Source organism: Netta rufina (assembly GCF_964035555.1).
Source record: "Netta rufina genome assembly, chromosome: 1".
NCBI classification, from domain to species: domain Eukaryota; kingdom Metazoa; phylum Chordata; class Aves; order Anseriformes; family Anatidae; genus Netta; species Netta rufina.
The window spans coordinates 92,238,036-92,258,830 of record NC_140123.1 but is presented as its reverse complement, the minus strand read 5'-3'; the positions used below and the strand labels follow the sequence as shown (position 1 = coordinate 92,258,830).

General features: G+C 44.9%; 1 protein-coding gene across 1 annotated transcript; it reads right to left on the bottom strand.

The window, feature by feature from the left end:
- Nucleotides 1-2,874: 2,874 nt before the first annotated feature.
- On the bottom strand, nucleotides 2,875-20,115 carry LOC311206696 (cystathionine beta-synthase-like; the record flags this gene model as incomplete). The annotated part of the gene is made up of 16 exons (XM_084282269.1): nucleotides 2,875-2,984; nucleotides 4,151-4,235; nucleotides 7,603-7,711; nucleotides 8,668-8,802; nucleotides 9,520-9,594; nucleotides 10,446-10,551; nucleotides 10,749-10,833; nucleotides 11,471-11,596; nucleotides 12,440-12,531; nucleotides 14,124-14,193; nucleotides 14,736-14,870; nucleotides 15,481-15,560; nucleotides 17,775-17,909; nucleotides 18,278-18,384; nucleotides 18,922-19,133; nucleotides 20,074-20,115. The coding sequence occupies 16 exons, from the start codon at nucleotides 20,113-20,115 to the stop codon at nucleotides 2,875-2,877; spliced, it is 1,704 nt and encodes a 567-aa protein (XP_084138395.1).
- Between the last annotated feature and the right edge of the window lie 680 nt (nucleotides 20,116-20,795).

Sequence of the window (20,795 nt, the reverse complement as noted above, 5' to 3'; positions counted from 1 at the left end):
AGTTCAGAAGTTTGGCTGAAATAGTAATACCTACAGGGACACAACTGACCATTTACACACTGTCTATGCTAAGATGATTTAATAAGCAGATGATTTAAGAACCACTAAAAGAAGAACCATGCCCTTAACTGTGCTAAATTATTTATTACCTCCTGGGGAGGTAGCTCAAAAATACAGTTTGAAAGATGACTTCTTACAGCCATCACTGACAGAGTGTAAGGCAGAGCTGTTCAGCCTGGAGAAGTTAATCCAGATTTGAAAGAAGCATCTTTAACACACCTATCTGGTACTTGCACCAGGTTCAGCTTTCCCCAGGCAGAGCACCGAAGCTGGGGTTGCTCCTACAGTGAGAAAGAAATTACCACAAAGCATGAGGTTAAAGAAAAATATTTAAAAAAAAAACTACCGTCCTCTAGAACCAATTATTAATGAATGGTACATTTTATTTTATTTTTGTTAAACTTTGTGGCAGTTTATTCCAGAGCCCTAGGAAACATTGTCTTAAATCTCAAAGAAGTGTATGAATTTAATGGTTAAACCACAGTTTCAGGGAAGTATCTCCTGGTGTAACTGACCCCTTTCCTACAACTGGTGTTAAAGATGAATAATTTTTGGAAGGTGCCTCCTCTCCCCAGTGAGCCACGTTGTTGACTCTTGCTGTCTAGCTTCTACAAGGAGAATTTGAGAATATTAATCCAGCCCCTGACAAAGTCTCACAAGGTGGATCTAAACTGTTATTTGTCCTTCTTCAGGCTCAGCCTGCAGTATTTGCACGCGAGGGATAAAGCATCAAGCTGTAGGTGCTGGAATTAAAACTGCAAGGGTCATCTGCTTCCACCCAAGCCACAGACAGCAGATCCCTTTGGTGATTCTGCTGCTTCCTTTCTCTCCTCACCTGACAGCAACACAAGACCTCCAATTCCCAGCTGTTTGTTCAGTCTGCAAGTCTCCACCACCACCATCACTTACTGGAGGAAGCAAGTGATTTTTTAAGAGACTGGGGGTCGTGCTACTTCATCAGAAGGGAGAGCCAATGTTTAAGAAAGTAAACTGAATAAGTACAGAATAAACTTAGCATCCATCGACACAGCTTTAAGGAGTTAACAGAAATCAATCGGAGACTTCATTACCAAATTTTTTAGCATTCACCAAAAAAGCAGCAGCTAGAAGGCCGAACAGCCCGTCACGCTCTTGGCAGGCAGACACCACCACTGGTGTCACCTCTTTGTCTTTGAGCTCCTGCTTCCCCTCGTTTTTCTGCTCTCCTCAAGGCCTGAATCACCCAACATGGAACCACAAAAGGTCGGATTTATGTTTTTGCTCAGCAGTGATGTGGGACAGGGCTCTCTGAAGGGGGACAGAGGACACCTCTCCTCTGAGCACACAGTTCCACCATGTAAAGCAAATTCCATTGCCACAGGGAGGCCAGTGGGGTGGAAAGAAATCAATTTACAGCAGGTAGAAGGTAGTAAGTGCCATTGTTTTGTTTTGTTTTGTTTTGTTTTTAAATAACACCTTTGTTTTCTCGTATCTGATTCATTGCCTTTTTTTTTTTTAAAACACTATCTTACCACCAGTAGCCCCAGCCAGCTGTAGTGTTTTCTTACTGCAGTGGAAAGAGATAAGCTAAGAATGTCACTGTTGCTGATCATAATCTGTATTCTTGGCAAAAGGCCGGTCAGCATACGATGATTAGAGCAATCTTAATTAAGACAAAGAATAGCTACTCTTCTCCTTTAACCACAGAGCGATTCCACCCATCATTACCACTAACAGAAGTCAGAAGAGCACGGTGTGGCTGAGCTGCTACTGCCAGCAAACTTTGCCATGGCTACACAGGTCAACCTCTAGTGAAAAAATCCTGAGAATTATGGAAGTGGTAAAAAGTTGTAGCTGTATTCACCTGCTGCACATTACATGAAGGAGCTCCAGCTTGGGAGTACTTGAACAGGACATCAAGAAAAAAAAAAAGTGTTCACAGCTCTTGACAGATTATATTTGGCTTCTTTTTTATTAAAAAAAAAAGAAGAAAAAAAAAAGAGCAGGCATAAATATAGATAAAGAGGAGGGTGGGTGGTAAGGAGAAGGTCCGATATGGAACGGCATTCTTCAGGCAAGAGGCTCAGTCTTACTTTCTAACCTTTCCACCCATGCTTATCAATGTACAGTTGGAAAAAAAAAAAAAAGAAAAAAAGAAAGGTCTATCTTTGCAGTGAAAGCTGTTGTGCTGTGTAGAAGAAAGTCACTATTTTGTCTGTCAGTTCGTTGTCAGGCCTCCAGTCATGTCAGTTTTGTCTCAGAGGAGCTGGTTGAGCTGAACACCAACTTTAGCTCTCACACTTGCCCCCTATTTCACACTGATCTCACCGAAAGGGAAACACTCTCCACACCCTAATACCGTTTTGTCTCTACACTCATTGTCTAACTTAACACCCCTGCACAGAGGGGAGAAAAAAAATAATAAAAAAGCTTTCCAGAGCTCTCCTGGACCTCTGCTTTAGTAACTCTGTATCAACATGTTTAATGCATCTGAAAATGTTTTTGAGAAGCTGTACTTTGGAGACAACGGGTAAGGAACACACCAGTTAATTTAGGCAACATTTTTACATACACATGTATAGGTATAAAAATAAATTGTCTTAAGAAATATCGTGTAACCTGATTAGTAAACAAGTTCCCAGAAGCTGTGCAATACGCTAAAACGCACTGGCTGTATAGCTGACACCAGGATAGCTCATTGCTTATTTCCAGAATTTAAAAAAAACACACACCTTAAGGACAGAGCATTCGACCTAAGAAATAAACCTGATTATTTTTTGTTGTCGTTGGAGATTGCAAAACATTGCTGACGAGGCTCCGGGCCGCTCCTTGACTTTAGTTGGACTTTCTTTCCCGTTCTCTGGCGGTTACGAAGTTGAGCAGGTCGATGGCCGTAACGATGCCAAACACCATTTGCCGCTTACTGGAGGAGCCATCGGTGTGATCTACAGGGAAACAGAAAGAGGGGATTTAGGAGGCACACAGGTTAAATACCTTCCCACCTGGTTTTAACGGAGTTGGTTGTAAAGCCAGGTGCCCAAGCGATGTCCCCTGTATGTTGAGGGGAGCCCCAAAGTCATCTTGGCCGACAGTCACAGGGGGAATGGCAAGGACTTTCAGTTCAGAAAGGCCCCCTAATAAAAGGCCTGTAGGAACTGAAGCAGCATAGAAGGGAAAATAAGCGTCCATCGTAGTTAATTTCAACATTAAAATTCAAACCAAACCCTTTGTTACAGAGCATATTTTCCTCATATGTTAAGTTTCTGCCACTCTATCTGAAATAGCTGCAAATTGGTAATATCCCATTTGAACCAACCATCACTGGAGCAGGACATGCAACACTACTGTCCTCCTACACCCCTGTCAAATACAGGATGAGCATAAAATCACAGTGCAGCATCTTCCCATTCATGTCTTAAATCTTTATCCACCCTCCGAGCATTTTTGCACTGAGAGCACAGGTTCAGGGGATTTTACATTGTGACCACAAAGCTTTGATCTGGAAACCAAATGATCTGAAGGACCTCTGGCCCTTTACCTATGGTCTAGAGTACCTCGTTCCTTCAGTCTGGCTGTATTGAGATGCTTCACCTACTTATGCTCGATTTGTTCAGCCAGCTGAATTGTCCTGGACTTTTCATTCACCCTTTTCGTTTATTTTTTTTTCAATAAAACAAAATTATTCGCATGTAGCAGTGATACACTCAACTTCTGAAGATTTTTTTTTTAAACAGTCACTTCCAGTTCAAAAAGGAAGCAGCGTAAAGGGTTTTGAAAAGGTTGAAGAGTAGGGTTTGTAGCAAAAATATAAATTGTAAAATTATAAACTGTCCAATGAAAGGGAATAAGTTATTTCAAATGAGATACAAAAGAAAAATATTAAATTATCTTCAGAAGGTGACGTCAGCATTGACATCTATTTCTTACTGCACTTCATGAAACTGAAGATTTTACGTTAGAAGGGAAAAAAAATGAGTTAACCTGGGACACACAAACAACATTTGGCTATTTGGCTTCCTTAGAGCATGTTTACACATTCACACTTGCACGTGCTTCTTATTATCGTTCTTAAGAAGATTACATCTTGCAAGGTGCAGGACATCATACTCACACTGAATTTGTTCATGGACCACTAGAGCAAAGTGGTCTATCTCCAGGATATGAGAGAGCTTCCCCAAGTTGTCTTTCAGGTTAATCTGAAGAAAGAGTTACAGAACTTCAATAAAGCAGTCCACTACATCTTTATAATTCCCATATACTCCATCTAGCGTTAAAAGCAGTACATCAGCATTTATATTCTGCTCACATCCTAAGTATTGTAAAACACCAGCAAATCAAGGTTGAGTTAAAAGATCAGAGATTTTTTCCTTTGTCTCTGATTTCCAGGAAAAGAAACAAAACAGCACGTGAAATCTTCATTCTGATTCTGGAAACAAAATGAATGTAACGAACAGCTGAAAAATTTTTATGAGGGAGAGGGTAAAAAGTAATCCATGTGTAATAGGAGTGTGTACCATAAAACTCAAGATTATACTCCGTGATTTTACTTCAGCAAGACTGGGAAAGTGAATGAATCAGGCTGCAAATCATTGTGGAAGTGAATAAAATCTGAGAACGCAGCAGGGTAACAGAGAAAAGCCCAAACCAGCCAAAACCAAAAATAAGAGTGAACATTACTTGGCTAACACCCTATTCTGGTATAAATCAAGGAACTGAGAATCTCTAATTCCTTTTTAGTGAAACGGTTCAACTTGGCTAAGACTAAACAAGAAAGCACCCCGTGTTGGCTCTACAAAAAAAGAATACGGGCCCTTCTGAAACACTAGGCTAATCGCCGCCTGGAAACATCTGAAAGAATGCATAAAGCTGTTCTTCCTCCACGCTTTGAAGTAGTTAGCAGCAGCACTGTGTCCATTATCCAGGTGACCCTCCCCAGCTGACAGCAGCAGCCACTACCGGACGTACTTTCATTAAAGGGGATTAAATAAATTTGTAGTAAAGAGAAGTCTTGCACTGCAAATGAAAGGCAGCTTTTATTCTGCAACCAGCTCAACTTTTGACTGGGAAATAAACACCACCAACACGAACAGTTGGGCTGGACGGGAACCCAGCGCTCTGGTTTCCAAACTGTAAGTGAGAAGAGATCAAAAGGAGGATTCCCAGCAGCCTTAATTCCCTGTGTTTAAAAGGACGAGCAGGCTACGGTGCATACCAAAGCATCGATCCTTAAGCTTATGTGTAAGGCAAGGGGCGGGGGGAATTTGGACTTGCTGCCAAGCCACGTTAGCTGTCCATCACCACCACTGGCAGGCAGTTTTGTGCAAACCTAGATCCAAAGCCTAACGTTTGGCTTTAGGTTCAAAGCTCACGGAGGAGCAGAGCCCCTTGCCATCTCGTTGTATATTACCAACAGGTCTGTCTTCAGGGACTGGATAAGCTAAACGACCAGGACAGGCAGCCCTTAGGCAGGACGGGGACAGCTGTGAAGACCTAAACATGTTTTTGAAGTGTTTAATGGAAAGTTGACAGAAGTCCCACAGTTCTCACCTATCTCACTGCTGCTTATTTAATCTCCCTAACTATTTTGCTCATGAGTTTTCCCACATTTGGTCTTTTATTATTCTTATTTAAAAATGTGCTAAATCCCTGTGGCAGTCAGCCTACAGATGTGACTGGGGCTGCTTGTCTGGCCCTAAGAGCAAGTGACAAGGCACTGCGCACGTCCCTGCAACTGAATTATCTCCTTTGCCAAAAGGAGGCTCTCATCCACTGAGGATGCTGAGGATTAAATGATTTAGGACACTGACCAAAGTCACCCTAGGGAGCAGGCTAGCAAACACTAGGTATAGTAAAAGGAAAGTGCCAGTCCACACCCCAGCCCTCTTTTCTGTTAAAGCCAGACAAGAAACCTGCTGAGGCTATGTCTGCACCGCACCTAACAGATGTTAGCAGCTGACACAAAGCTATTTATTCTGGGGAGAAAAGGGGTAAAAAGACCCCAGAGTACTCGAGCTAACACCTGATTCCACAACAATGGTCCTGCTCTCCACTGACACACAATAGTTGTTTGCATTTGCAAGTCGTTTGTAACTAGTGCTTCAAAGCCCTTGGATGTTATCCTGCTGGTATCTCTAAAAAAGGTAGAAGCCTTCATCTTAAAATCTCTCAGAGTAAAGGAAGAAAATAATCGTGTCCATCAAAGAGCTTCCTGCATTGCTAAAAGACAGTTTTGCCTTAGTAGTCACAGGCTAAGTAGACCTCTTTTATTGAGGCATGTTGTGGTACAGATCCTAACTGTAGGATATCCTAAGTCATTTCAGTGACACAGATGATCTTTTCTCCTAATTTAATCAGTAAACAAGCCAAATAAGCTTGACTAAAGTGGTAAGAAAAGCAAAATCCACAATACTTCTGAGGTTATGTGCATTTAACCATGTTTTTCCATTAAGTCATCAACTCAAATGAAAAATAACCAGTGAACGATGCTTTCAGTTAGCATGTTAGCAATACCACCACTCATGTTGCTCCCCTTCCATCCTCCACCAAGAAACGTCAGAGCTGAAAAGAAGTGGTTAAGCTGTTCTTTACTGAAGAAGCATGAGTAAGTTCAAGCTGCCCATGGAGAAAAGCCACAACCTCAGAAGTGCAGAGAATCGGCTACTACGGCTATCACCACTGTAGCTACAGAAGCGATTGCACAACACCAGCCCCAGAAACTCTTAAGGTGTCCAAGTGAGGGAGGACGGGAACTGAAGAGTGTTTTTTACGCACCACATTTCCACCTGACGCTTCATTATCTGCCTGGGAAGGAAAAAATACATTTACATTTGGTCTATGAAGAGCTAGCATTCCCTCTCAGCCTCAGGGACTTGGTAGTTCACAGGCTGACCAGCAGCTTTACACATACTGCCTGAAGACAGCATCTCATCTACTGTGAGACTGTTGAAACTGAAAAGCTGGTGGAAGCTCAGTCAAGCATTCCATGTTAAGAAAATCTTTCTCCTGTAAGCAAAGCAAAGAAACAGCAACAATATTGATATCTTTCAGAGGAGCACCCATGCAGCTGGGAAGTTGTGGCCTCTTGCTATGTGATATTGGATGGACAGGTGAAACTGGCTAATGTCAAAATTCATATATCCTGACAACAACAGCTTCCACCAGCCATCCAGCCCTGTTTTAGGGAGGCGTGTGATACAAAAGGCAAAGAGTTGCCCTTTTAGAGTTGATACAGAAATGATTTAATAGGAGCTGTTTCAACATTTCGCTGTCTTTTCAGCTGGATACTCATCGCCCAGATGTATGCTGTTTATTTTGGGAGGGAATAAAGTGCAAGAATGGCAGCAGAAAGCCTGCTGAATTAATAGAACAGCCCAACATAGAGCCACAACACAAGCCTGGGAGCTACTGAGTGACCCAGGACAGAGTTTAAGCAAGTCCCATGTCTGCGCTCAGTAACTGCTGTTCCTTAAGGTCCCAGGTAAACCTCACCCAACCCGAGGTCATTGCAGTGTTAGGACACCCACACTAGTATTTTACACCAGAGGACTGGAAATTGTTGCTTACCTGTTTGAATTGCTTGTAGATCACTTTGCTGACTTCATCTGAAGGCTGAACTTTTCCAGCAAGCAGCGAAGAAAGCATGTTACCTAGGGTAACCATGCCCAGAATCACCCTGGGGAAGAAGAGAAATAAAATTAGCTAAACAATACAATAGCCTTTGTTCCTGTAGGTAAAAGCACTCCCTTTCAGCCAGCCTGCAGATGTCAGTTGAGCAGTTTCACTGCATAAAGCACCATGATTGATGGGATATAATTGGATTTTATGTCTCTGCAGGAGATACCTGGAGTCCAGTTCTCAGACGTTCTGGCGACTCACACAGAAGCCAGCAGGTGCTGTGGGTGGCTGGCTGGCCCTCCTGAGCATCTAGCTCAGAAGAATACCTCCAGCTCTTGCAGTCAGAGACCTTTTGAAAAGCAGACCTCATTGTTTTATGCCTTCATTTGTCCTTTTTGAAAGGTGTGGCAAGGCCAAAGCCAAGCCCTCCTCAATGTTGATCATTCCCCTTCTCCCTGCAAGCACGTTAAAAGGACTGTAATAACTAATCCCTCGTGTTAACACTGACTGGAAAGAAACTGAGCAACTGTTCAGTATTCAGCCTGTCTGACAAGGGACCAACAGGGTACCAAGGCACACCAGTTTCCTGGGAGCAGCCTGGTTTGTAGGGATCACTCCATCTTACAGTAACACGATGATCTCAAGAAATTGGGTGAAAGCTGTGGTGACAATGGGTGGGTTTGGCCCTGTTTGTTTTAAACGCAAAGTTTTGTTTTGGTAAGTTAAACGGCTGTTGTAAAAACAGAGCCATCCTGCAGAGACACACTGAGTGAGTATACCATAATAATCCCTAGTGGCTTACTACATGAAAGGCAGGAGAGCCCCAGCATGATAACACATTAAGCCCACCCCTGGTGTGGCAACATATAAAGCAACATTTCTGCACCATGTCACTGTAACTGAAGAAAGATGAGAGAAAGCTGATTATATTTCTGTTCAGCACTTAAAGACCTCCCCTGGGACCTGGTGAGAGAAGCGATACGGATGGATTAATAGAAATGTATGTGGACATACCCAGATTCATCAACAACTGGTACCTGGTCGAATCCCTTCTCTCGGAGGATTTCAATAGTCTTTGCACAGGTGACAGTGGGAAGCACAGTCAGGGGAGCCGAGAGGCTTAACTCCTGAACACTGATGTTCCACCACCTGGACAAAACAAAAACAAACCAACGCAAGTCTAACGGAGAGAACAGAACCAGATGATCACGTACCATGGAATTCACCACCACGGGAATGACAAAAGGCTGCAAGGACGAGACTGGACTCTGCCAGAGTCAGCAGAAGCTTGAAGGCTTTCCAGTTCTTATATCAACACAGGAAAGTTACCCTGGTGTGAGAAGGCTTTAAGACTGAGCCAATTTTTCTAGCTCATCTACGTTGTAGTATTACAGACAGACAGTGAAGACTAGGCTCCCTAGTTTTATTATTTATATCTTACACAAGAATAAAAAATTTAGATTCCTTCTTTAAGAGCTAGCCATATTTACAGATATTACAAGTCTACAGAAGATTCTCCCTCAGCTATATAGACCTAGACTTGTAGTGCTTTGCCCTCAATAACTCTGGCTTGGTAGAGTTCTCCAAATACTACTTTTTTCACTTCAGACACAACCCCTTTCATTCCAAAATCATTAAGTATCAAGTCGTCTTCTGCTACCATGCAACTCAAAGAAGGAAATTAAGGAATCTAAGCAGATTTGATTAATATCCGCAGTTATACACCACCACAGTAGCATGAAAGGTTAACTAAAAACCAAAGGAAACAAACCCAAATTGCAAGGAGATTTCAATTAGCAACTGCCACAGAGACAGCTGTTAAACAGAACAGAATCACGAAAATCCAGATGTATCTGATGTGCTTACCAAGGCTTTTTGACAAGGTCTTCTTCTTTCATGAACCCTTTCTGAATCATCCATTTGTCACTCAAGAACTTGGACCTGGACAGAATCAGGTAATAAAAAAAACTCGTTAGCAGGCTGAATATCTGACAGCAATACTAATAGCACAGAGGTGACTGTTTACAGCTCCCTATCACTAACAGTTAAAGTGTAATTGAAAATACACTGCATTTGCCATCCAAGCTTACCAGCCAGGGACATAGTGAAGAAATACTCATAGGAAGAAAAAGGAATCCCATAGGAAATGAAGCTTCAACTACACCAGTCCCTTGCAATATGATAAAGAGACAGCCTGGAACGGAGAAATCTGTACTCAGTCGAGGTCTTTCTGCAGTTCATAGTCAGCTATCACAGTAGGTGACTAGACAACACAACAGCATCGTGTTGGATGCGACAGCAGTCATGCAACACAGCAAAGGACAGCATGTTTTGGTACGCATTTCAGTGTGGTGGGAGAGAAATTTCTTCTTGGCACAGCTCTGCGCCCTCACACTGCCATCTGTAAACTCTCCCCAGCACTGGCCACTGCCACAGCAGGGCTGCTTTCTGCTTTGGACACAGGCAGAGGGATCTGACAACAGCCTTAAAGAGACCCTTCCAGGAATGGGATAACACCAGGGACCCCAAATAAATAAGCTTGAAAGCAAATCTCCATAGAGAGCTTAACCAAGCAGTTATGGTTATATACTCGGTCAGACACCAGGAGGAGCTCTGCTTCAGACAACTCCCTGTCAGACCTTTTCTAGATAGCTCGGAAATTGTGCCCCAAATGCACCCCTGGCTTTGCTGCCTTGGTGCTAACAAGAAGGATGCATTCACTTCGCCACTGCTGTAAGAGAATCTGAGGAGCTGCCCCGTCTTTTTCCCAGAGAAAATAAGCAGGTTCTTACATGTAGTTCCTGATAGAGTCAGGGAGGATAACAACGCAGCGCTGACCTTCCTTCAGCTCTTTGGCTGCCTTCACAGCTGCAGACATTGCACTGCCTGAGCTGCCACCTGCCGAAACGCAGATCAGAGGCAAGACTGTCAAACCACAAGGGCAACAAGACAGAAAGAATGAGAGAGAGGAGGAGAGGCAGTAGAGGAGCCTGGAGCGAGGGGAACAGCTCCTGAAGTGTAAGGAGGTCTCCCTGATCTGCACAAAGCCGTAGCCTCCCACAGAAGAACCCCAAAGGACTCGTGTCTGCTCTTACCACACAGCAGTCCTTCCTCTCGGATCAGCATGCGTGCTAACGCAAACGACTCCTCATCGTTGGTCTTGTACCACTGGTCCACTGTCTGGGAGGGGGCAGGAAGACAGAAACGAGGGTCTCTTTAAAGGAGGGGAGCTACAGAGCTACACCGCCAATTCAGCCCCACACTCTTTGAGGTAACAGCTGTCCTACTGAGCCACATGCTCAGGTTTCCATCCTTGAAGTGCCTTTTTTATTTTTTATTTTTTTGGCCAAAGATGACCACATTAGCACAACAGTCGCCTTATTGAAATCTGGCTTTGAGAGCAGGCTGTTGTGAGGCGGCCAGCGAGTATCAACCCGTTTCCTCCCCTCTTGGAGGGCTTCCCAGGGACACAGCCTCTGCTCAGCACTAGACATAGTCAGGCTGCTTTTGAGGGGGAAGGGTAAGATTTCATAACTAACCATACTGCTACTTACTGGCTTTTAGAAGTAATTATTACATTCTAGGAAAACGTTACCTGTTTCACAGCATATCTCCTAGCATTGCAAAACAAATGTGTTCAGTACAAAAGCCCTCCAAGGACTGATTTTCCTGGTAGGAAAGAACAGGAATAATTCTGCCTGCTAGCCCTCTCCTTTCATCTCAAAGAAAGGCTTTCCCAGGTTTCTCCTCCACCTTCCACCTCACTTCTGCATCCCAGCAGACCGCAAGGAGAAGTGAACCAAGAAGCACAACTTACAGATCTATCCAGCACCGTGGGGACGAAATCATAGCCGATCCCCTCCACTTCGTACATCGTCTTGTCAGTCCTGTTCAATTCTTCTGGCTGAGCAAGGATGGAGCCTTCGGGATCAACACCTATGATCTGGAGGAAGCAGTTTCCACGTTGGCTACCGTGACCGCCAGCTTTTTGGGAGCACAGCTACTTGCTCGTGAGCGCTGGCCGTGTTAGGGCAGTTGGCGTCACTCTGGCTGCTCACACTTGGCTGCAGACACAGCCAGCTCACAGCAGACCGGGTCTGCTGCTCACCTCCTCCTGGCAGCATTCCCCTCCCGGCAGACAGAATGCTTTGCTGCTTCTGGCTCCGCAGGCTGTGGACACTAAGCAAGTTTTTTAACCAGGAGACAGGGTTTCCAAGCCAAACCTGTCCTCATTCGCATGCCAGGCATCATTACAGTCAACACGTTTTGTGCCAACTGCAGGCACATAAGCTTGACTTTGTTTTCCCTCCCCCTCCCTGAATATATAGGAAAATATTCATGATTGAAACAGGATACCAGCTTCCGCGAGGAAATCTAAAACTACTCCCTGCTACGCACACAGGTGGGTGTGCTCAGAGCAAGCTTCACTTGGTGAAGAACTCAGCCCCGCCAGAAAGGTGGCCAGGGCATGGCCAGAGAGGGAACACGTGGCTGCTGTACACACCAGAGAAGTCAATTTCTGAAACAACCCATGAAAGAATCAGAGGGCCAGCTGTCACCTGCTCAGCCAAACCTGAACCTTAGTCACCAGCAAGACCAGCGCATGGTGATTTCAGATGGAACCTGAAAACCTTTCTTTGCTGCCCAGAACCACCCTCACACTGAAAAACTCCAAGAGCTTCTCTGAGAGACCCAGGGCAGGCATGCAAGGAGTAATGCAAAGCAGAAAGCAGAGCTGTCTGAGGCTCTCCCAGCTGCAGGGACCCGCTTTAGACTTGCCACTTACTTTGCAACCTGGACACTTCTCCTTCAGCTTTCTGGAAATGCCAGTGATGGTACCTCCTGTGCCAGCTGTAGCCACCAGCATGTCTATTTTTCCTGTTTAAGGGTGAGAGAGGGAAGACAGCTGTGACACCTCCCCGAGGATGATGGATTAAAAATAAACTTGCAGTTAAACATGGACTCACTTTAACAAAAACAAAGGAAGTGGCAGCAAAGGGGCAAGATAAGACTCCTTGCTTCCCAAGAGCTGTACAAGACCTACCATGAGACTATCTTGCTCAGTACCCATTTACTTCAAAAAAAATCATTTTGAAATGTCCTTCGGTGGTTTGGCAAGGTGTCAGTTTGCAGGGCTTTGGGCAGAGAGTCCATAGCCTCAACACCCGTAGTTTTCCTGTTACTGTATTTGCAGATACAGAATAACTCCTCCTTTAACACAGAAAAAGCAGCCCATTATCATTACTGAACGAGTGCCAAGAGCATGGGATAGGTGCCCATAGAGAGAACCCTTAACACAGCTCTCATTTTCATGGGGAAAAAAACGCTGTTTTGGTCAGGAGCACCCAGCAGAGCTAACGCAGGTCTGACAGCTCATTCTTCTGTCAGCCCCTGCAGTTTCCCTGGTGCATCCACTTCACAGCTTTGGGTAAAACACATTTTAAAAGGGCAATTCCTATACCAAAAAAAAAATAGTGTTTTCAATTCAACAGAACAACACTGCACCAGGAAGGTTTGATTCAGACTGAGACTGCTGCAAGATCAGAAATAACGACAACAGAACAGTGCCCAAGCTATGAGGGAAAATAAATAGAAGCAGGAGAGTAACGAAGCCTACAGCTAGAACTTGGCTATACTCTCAGCTTGTGGGATTGCACTTTGTTCAAGTATACTCATTTTAGCTTCAGCTTTCCCAAAGTTTGCCACAGAAAGGCACATTAAGTCCTCTGAACAGTCAGTGTTATTCTGGGCAGAAGAAGGGGAGCCCTTCGAATGGTCCACACCTGGATTAGAAGACATTTAATAGCTGATTTTCTTATTCTAGCAGCCAGGGTCTTATCAGATAAAGTTTAACTGTACAGTTTCATAAGGGCAGGTGAGCCTTTCCTATATGTTTTTTTTTTTTCCTACCACCTGTGGCAAATGCCTACATGGTAGGCTGCAGCATCACAGCTCCTGGATTCCTCACCTGGGTGAGCTAGCCCAGCCAAAGCTCTCTGCTGCCACAGCTCAGTCATTTCTGGTACTCCAACTGCCTAGAGCTGAGGTGGAAATGACCCCAGCAGAGTAAACTGGTCTTACTGGTGGCAACAGCAACACAGAGCAGCTTGTACTCCTGACGTCTCCCGTTTTAAGGAAGCTTTGAGCATAATGGAGGATATATATGAATGCGAGAAATGTGAAAATATCCATTTCCATATTTGTGATCAGAAAAAAATGACCTGTTCTTTCATGCCACTCTAGGTAAGGCTTTTGTAAACAATTCAAACATCACTTAATGGAAAATCGGTTTAACTAAGACTACAGAAATAAGGCAGTCCTCTAATGATGCACAGCGGATGTATCGCTTCTGCTGTACCAAAATCCATGCAATTCTCAACCCCCTCGGGTCCCAGTCTCCAAGCACATAACCACAGAAAACACAAAGGACTGTGATTAACGAAGCAGCTGGCAGCGGGGCACGGACAGACCTTCACACTGCTGCAGGATCTCCTCAGCTGTGGTGTCGTAGTGCGTCAGGGGGTTGCTGGCATTGCGGTACTGCATCGAGAGACAGGACAGCCAGTAAGCAGACCAGAGAGACACCAACATTCACACTGTGAGGCATCGCAGGAATATGGCAAACACTTCTCAAGCCCCACAGCTGCTACAAATACTCTTTACAGACTGTTTCCTTATCTGTTACCCAGTTCCATGCCTGAGGGGAGGTGCAACCTCCCTGGATGACCTAATTTAAGGGTATTCCTAAGGTGCCAGACATCTCCAACACCAAGATCAGTCCTGGCTGCGGGGCAGTTTCTTTTAAGAACATGACCCAGTACCTTGTACTACCAATTCGGCGGAGAAAGCCACCCCATACTTCTTGCTGTCTCTGCAGACAGGCTCATTGCTGCCCTCTGGTGATTACAAAACCTTGCTACCCTACAGAGCACGGCGACTGCTCAACAGCTCCATCCCTGGGGGGCAGATTTTTCACCCAGGGACACCCCTGTGCTGTTTAACATTCAGCCATGAGCACCAAGCACCAAAGCTACAACACCTCCCCCCGTGCCACACCTGCACCTGTGCCACCTTGCTCTTACCTGATCTAAGATGTGCGCGTTGGGGATTTCATTTTTCAGTCTCCACGCTACTCCCACATGAGATTCAGGAGAATCAAATCTGGCAGTAGTTGGGGTTCTCACAATCTCAGCGCCCAGAGCCCTCAGAACATCCACCTGCAAAAAAATACAGACTGTCAGAAAACCCAAAAGCACTCTCTCAGCACAGAGACCTCGTTACAATGCAGGGGAAGGAAACCTCTTCCCTTTTACTTGGCCTGAAACAGCCTGCCAGCAGCTCTCTTATGCCCTAGCCTCACAGCATCACTGAGCTATGTTATTTGGTCTGAACTCAGCTTTATTTTGGAGCTAGATGTCAAATTCCTATTTCCATTCTGAAGCTTTGGGACTACCACTCCACACTGAGAGGCCTCATTCAGGCAGAACTCAGCACCCTCTTTTGCTGGTCACATATGCTCTGCCCTCTAACATTATTGTAAAATAGATATTATATATATATATATATATATATAATGGTGATGGCTTTGTGCTACTTCTCCCTCCAGGGCAGAGAAGAGCTAGTAACAGGCACAGGCCTTCAGGGGACATTGCTCATGGCTGCTCTCACTTGTGCCACTGAGATCAGTGGTTTTGCTGACACGAATTTCTAGCACCTTTGTTGCTAAAGCCAGAGCACCCGTTTGCAGCAGGAACTCAGCAAGTGCAAGCATGCTTTTTTTTTTTTTTTTTTTTTTTTTAAACTCTTGGAAATAAAAGCAGATCTGACCTTCTCCATGCTCATTTTCTCTGGCATCACAATGATACAGCGGTAACCCTTCACTGCTGCAGCCAAGGCCAGCCCAATTCCTGGAAGCAAGCAAAGACACGCAGAGCATACAGTGAGGTGCAACAAAACCCAAACCCTCCATGCTAGCTTTGGCATGCCCTTGCTTTAATTAGATTTTCACCAGTGGCTTGAGTACAGTGTCTCTAGAAGGGGCGGCAAAGGGAATGTTTCTGGCTTCTGGGGAGAGAGACTGATTTACAGGCACTCCTGACTCTTTGAAGATCATAATCAATAGAAAGTTTAGCCAAGGATGGGGAAAAAATAGTTATCTATCTCAATATGCGCAGACCACTGGCTTTACCATGCACACATCATTTTCCTTCTGTCTCTCCCCCATCTCATCACCTCTGTTTTTACAAAAGCAGTTTGGGAAATGAATGAATTTTAAGCTGAAGAGGACTAGAGCAATCATTTTTACATCCCCTACTATTCTTCTGCATTAAATGCCTGAACTAAGCAATGTGCCCAAGCTAAATCCTGTTTGAAGGACAAGATTTAAGTGCTCTGTGTGATTGTGGCTCTAATGGATCACGTCAATTTGTTACAAGTGAACTACCTGAACTGTTAAGACACTTCACTTCTAGCTTAAAAACCTGCACTTCCAGTCTGATTGCTGCTTTCTCAGCATGTCGTCAGCTGCCCACCTGTGGGGCTAAGCTCCGAAATATCTTCCCAATTGAGATGCTTACAGCTGTCACCTCCCTGCTGGATAAAGAAACAGATCAGGTCAGCCAATATGTGTCTGAGAGAGGGCTGCATGACATCTCCTGTGCTGTTTTGGGTACCAAGCACAGCATCAACATGTGCCCGTGGCAATGCCTCACAATTTAGCCTACACAGAAGCTTGCTTGTTCAAAGTTTCCTTTGTTTCTTCTTGGTTTAGGATTGTATAGGAGTGAAAAAATCTTTACCTGTTCCTCTGAGAAGCACAACTCACACCTCGGGTAATTCAAGTTCTTTAAATTCTATTTTATTTTTTAAAGGGGGTGGAAGCAAATCTCTTTTCAGTGCATTACAGATAAATACAGACACCAGAATGAAATAAAACAAGAAGCACTAGCTCCACTAGTGCCAAAGAGTAAAGAGAAGCCATGCAGCATCCTTCCTTATGGTCTGTGATGAAGAAAGCATTCTGAGACCTAGGTAACACCTTGGGCTTCCTGGTACTGACCTGGAAGCACAACATCAAAACAGGACTCTGGCTGAGGGAAAAGCAGGATGCAGAGAAGGCAAAAATCTGATGTATTAGTATCTTTGAGCAGTGGCCTAGGGCCAAAGCCAGTGTCCTCACTTTACTGTCTGCCCTGGTCTTTGCTTTTGAATGAACCAAGACAACTTTCTGAAATAAATGACTTGTACCTCCTTTGCGTCTGCTTTCTTTTTATTGTTTTTTTTTTGGGGTTCCAAGCAAAGGAGAGCTATTTATCAGGCACTGCCTCAAGTGTCGTAGTACGAACTCAGATACTGGAAGAACGCAATGTGGGTATTTTCTGTAACGTGCCATTGCTCAGGCAACAGCTATGGCCACAGTCAAAAGGGGCTTCAATTTTAAGGCAGCCCCCACAAAGCACCTCCCTAACGGCAACAGATATGACTACTCAGTTTTCTGTTATAGAATATAAACATTTCTGTTCATAGATCAGCTCAGTCACCTCAGTACTCCATTAACAAGAACTGGACTGGACCAAAAGATCAAAAGAAAAGTTGGTCCGCCTGGCCTAGTAAACCATCAAAACATACATTTTGTGCATCAAAAGGCAAAAGATGACGCCCAACAAATAGTTTAAGAAGAGGACAGGACATCCAGGGACACCTCTCCAGAACACATCAGATGGCTGAGTAATTTGTAGCGCATCGCAGGGACCTCCTCAGAGGATGCAGTGCATTTATATTTAACCAGCTCAGTGGGGAGTATTCCTGATGTTTACTCGCCGCCTGTAGAGCAGCTTAATATACGGGCAGCAGCTTTGATGCAGGAGCCCAGTTAACTCCAGCCTGCTCACATCATCAGATGCTCTCTCTTCCCTGGCCTCTGACTAGTGGGACTGTTCCTTCCTCCAGCCCTCCAAAGAGAAGATGCTGCCACAAGGGAAATCTGCTGAAGATTCCTGCTGAAGGGACCCCCTTCCTCCCTTGCACAGGCAGCCTCCACGCTCCAGTCTCAGCTCTGCCTTCTCCAGGAAAGCCACCAGCATGTTTTCCCCACACTCTGTTAGGGTCTTCCCACCCCCTACCTGTGTTTCCAGAGGTTGGCTCTATGATGGTGTCTCCAGGCTTCAAGATCCCAGCTTTCTCAGCATCCTCCACCATCCTCAGGCTGATGCGGTCCTTCACGCTGCCCCCCGCGTTGAAGTACTCGCATTTTACCACTGGAAACAGACAAACCAGGCAGAGTTCTTGAACAGCAGACATCTGCCAACAGGCTGCTGATCCTATCGCACTTCCAAGAGCAACTCTTAACACGTCTGGCCCAATTCACCTCCCTCCTCACAGCAGATGAGGATTCACTGCACTGCATTTCCACTGTTACGGGTCACAGCACAGCACGTTTGGTACTTGATGCTGGCCACAGAAGCCAGAAACTCCCCCTCCAACAGCCAGCCTTTCCATAAAATGATGGCTTCTTTCTGTTTTCTAAAGGGTTCCTGCACTCCTCTTAGGCTCGGGTCCCACAACACTACTAGCCAGAACTCCCCAGCATTTCTCGTTTCTGCCTCCTGCCTGCAGTAGTACTCACAGAGTTCACACTTCAGCCCAAAGTGCTTCCCAATCTTGTTGATTCGCACCAAAGGGGTATTGCCAACTTTATTCAGGATGTTCGGCAGGATGTTTGGAGGCTCTGGCCTGGCACACAGACAAAATCAGAAGAGACCACGGGCAGGTCACACAGTAGCAACACACAGCACTTCTGATGCTTTATTCTACCCAGCTTTCTCCCTTTCCTAGCAGACTTGGACATTCTCTTAAATCAAAAGGTCTGTTAGAAATTTGTAAAACAAGTCCCAGATCCAGAACTCAAGGGTTAATCAGACATCCAGCTGAGTGCTGAGGCAAGAATGGTGTGCTCACAGTCTGCTGTGCTATACGCAGCCAGCATTACCAGTACAATCACTCATCTAGTCAGGGAACAGTTTGCTGGGTTATTTAAAATAGTTCCAGTCCATGCAGTTTCATGTAACTTCTTTTGTGCAAGACCCCTTGTATGCTTAATCTGGGTTCTCAGTTTTGTTTATTCATTGACATTTAAGAAGCACCAGCACATCTACATGCAGAGCAGCATCGGTTTAAACCAGTCACCTTTTGTTTAACCCCCACGGCTCTGAAATGAGCCAGGGTAAGTCTGGTGCTGAAAACCAGCAAGCAAAGAAGAGCAATACTTACAGAGTGATATGACGATGGGGGGAGGCAGAGATGGGTTTCCCGAGCTTCCACGTGCATTTGCTAGGCGTATCAGGACGGATCCACTTCCTTTCCTTATCGTTAGCCTTACAGTCCTCTTGGTCTGTCCCTCCAGAGAGGAAGAACTTGCCAGGAGCATGAGGGCATGAGTTAGTGTCTGGCTTGAGCTGGGTAGGAAGTGAAGGCATTTCATCCTTAGAAAGAAAAAGATAAGAGACTGCTGTAAATCATATGCCCTGCTGTGATGAGACCAGAGTATCTCTTGAGACTATCAAAAAGAGTCCTTATTTTGGCTCCATCCCTTCATCAGATGTTTATTTCTTCTCCAGTGTGTCAGCTTGCTGCTTTTCTGAGGGGAGCCTACCCAAACTGAAACTACCCTGAGGGTGTTTTTCAGGAGAACAGCATGGTCTATAAGCCAAAAGGGGCAGCAGCAGCAACAATTAGCCTTTAACATCCAAGAACAGGTTCTGCTGCTGGCTGCAGGGGATCCTGTCTCCCTGCCTAAGACTCTGGTATTAGTGGAAAGAGCATGGTGAGATGAATCCTATCCTTAAGTGTCCCGGTCTTGTTATTCCCTTGTGGGAAAAAGGTCACACAACGAATGGGTATTTTAATGCTCAGCTGATGTCCCCATATTATTGTGAAGATGGAAAGCATTTTAATATAATTTTCATTTGCCAAATACTTATCAAAATGTGAATCTTGAACAGCTATGCCAAGCACAAAGCTCAAGACAGCACCCCTAGTGACAAGATAACTTAAACTCACTGAAGCACATGCTTACTGCAACAAGCCTCCACGAATATCGAGACCACGTGCTGTGGGGGACACCCCTCCCACACAAAAAGATAGCCCTTGGAGATAAAGCTTCTCCTTTCCAAGCAGAGAAACAGAGTAAGACTACTCAGTGGCTAATTAGCAAGTGGTGCCAACAGACTCTGCAGCTTCTTATGATCTTGAAAACTCTTTCAAGAAGCTCACTGGTTTCGACAGCACCTGCCTCAAGAGAATTCCAACCCCCTCACTTCCCTCTGCCCCAAGAGATCTAGAAATCCCTCTGAAAGCAGATAGAGCTTTCCCAAATTCTGGTGAGAAAAAGGCAAATAGTATTCCCCAAAGACCAGTGTGTACCTTAGACATTGGAATAGGTCTCTCTGCCATCAGTTTCTCCATTTCCTTCGGCAAAGGCCCAGCAGACTGGACTTTCTTCAGCAGAAAGAGTGCAGTGGGTCACAGGACCGGAATCTTCTTCAAAGCTGCAGATCATGCAAGGTAAACGAACAAACATCAGGAAACAGTTTATCCTAGAGAGAAGACAGTCACCCCACTTTTATGGGGAAAAAAGCCACAAAAAAAAGCAAAGATGATTTGTAAAGGCAGGATAAAAAAAAAAAAAGTCATGCAGCAGAGGTGTCACACAGAAAGTCAGCTTAGTGTCATCTGACACTGTTGGACTGTCTGTACTTCCATAAACTTGACAGACACAAAAAGTAAAAGAAAATACTTCAGCCCACAGCAGATATGCTTCTAGAGACATCAAGGGCAAAAGGGCTGCACGAGGCCATCAACAGGAGACCCTTCATACATTTTTAGGCCAAGGCTCTGAAGAGGAACATTCGCAGGGTTCTCTCCACCCTTGAGGAGACCAAACTCACCAGTTCCTCCCAACACCAAATCGGTGCTTTACATGTAGCTGCAACGATGCTGGACGTAGTGCACACAAACACTCCAACCACAAGGATGCCCAGCAGGCTTTTTGCGTTTCAGAAGTTAGCGAATACCAAATGGAAGCAGTAAGTTCATTTCTCCCATTCCAGCCAGCTTCGTTTCTCCTAAAGCCAAAAATCTGGCTG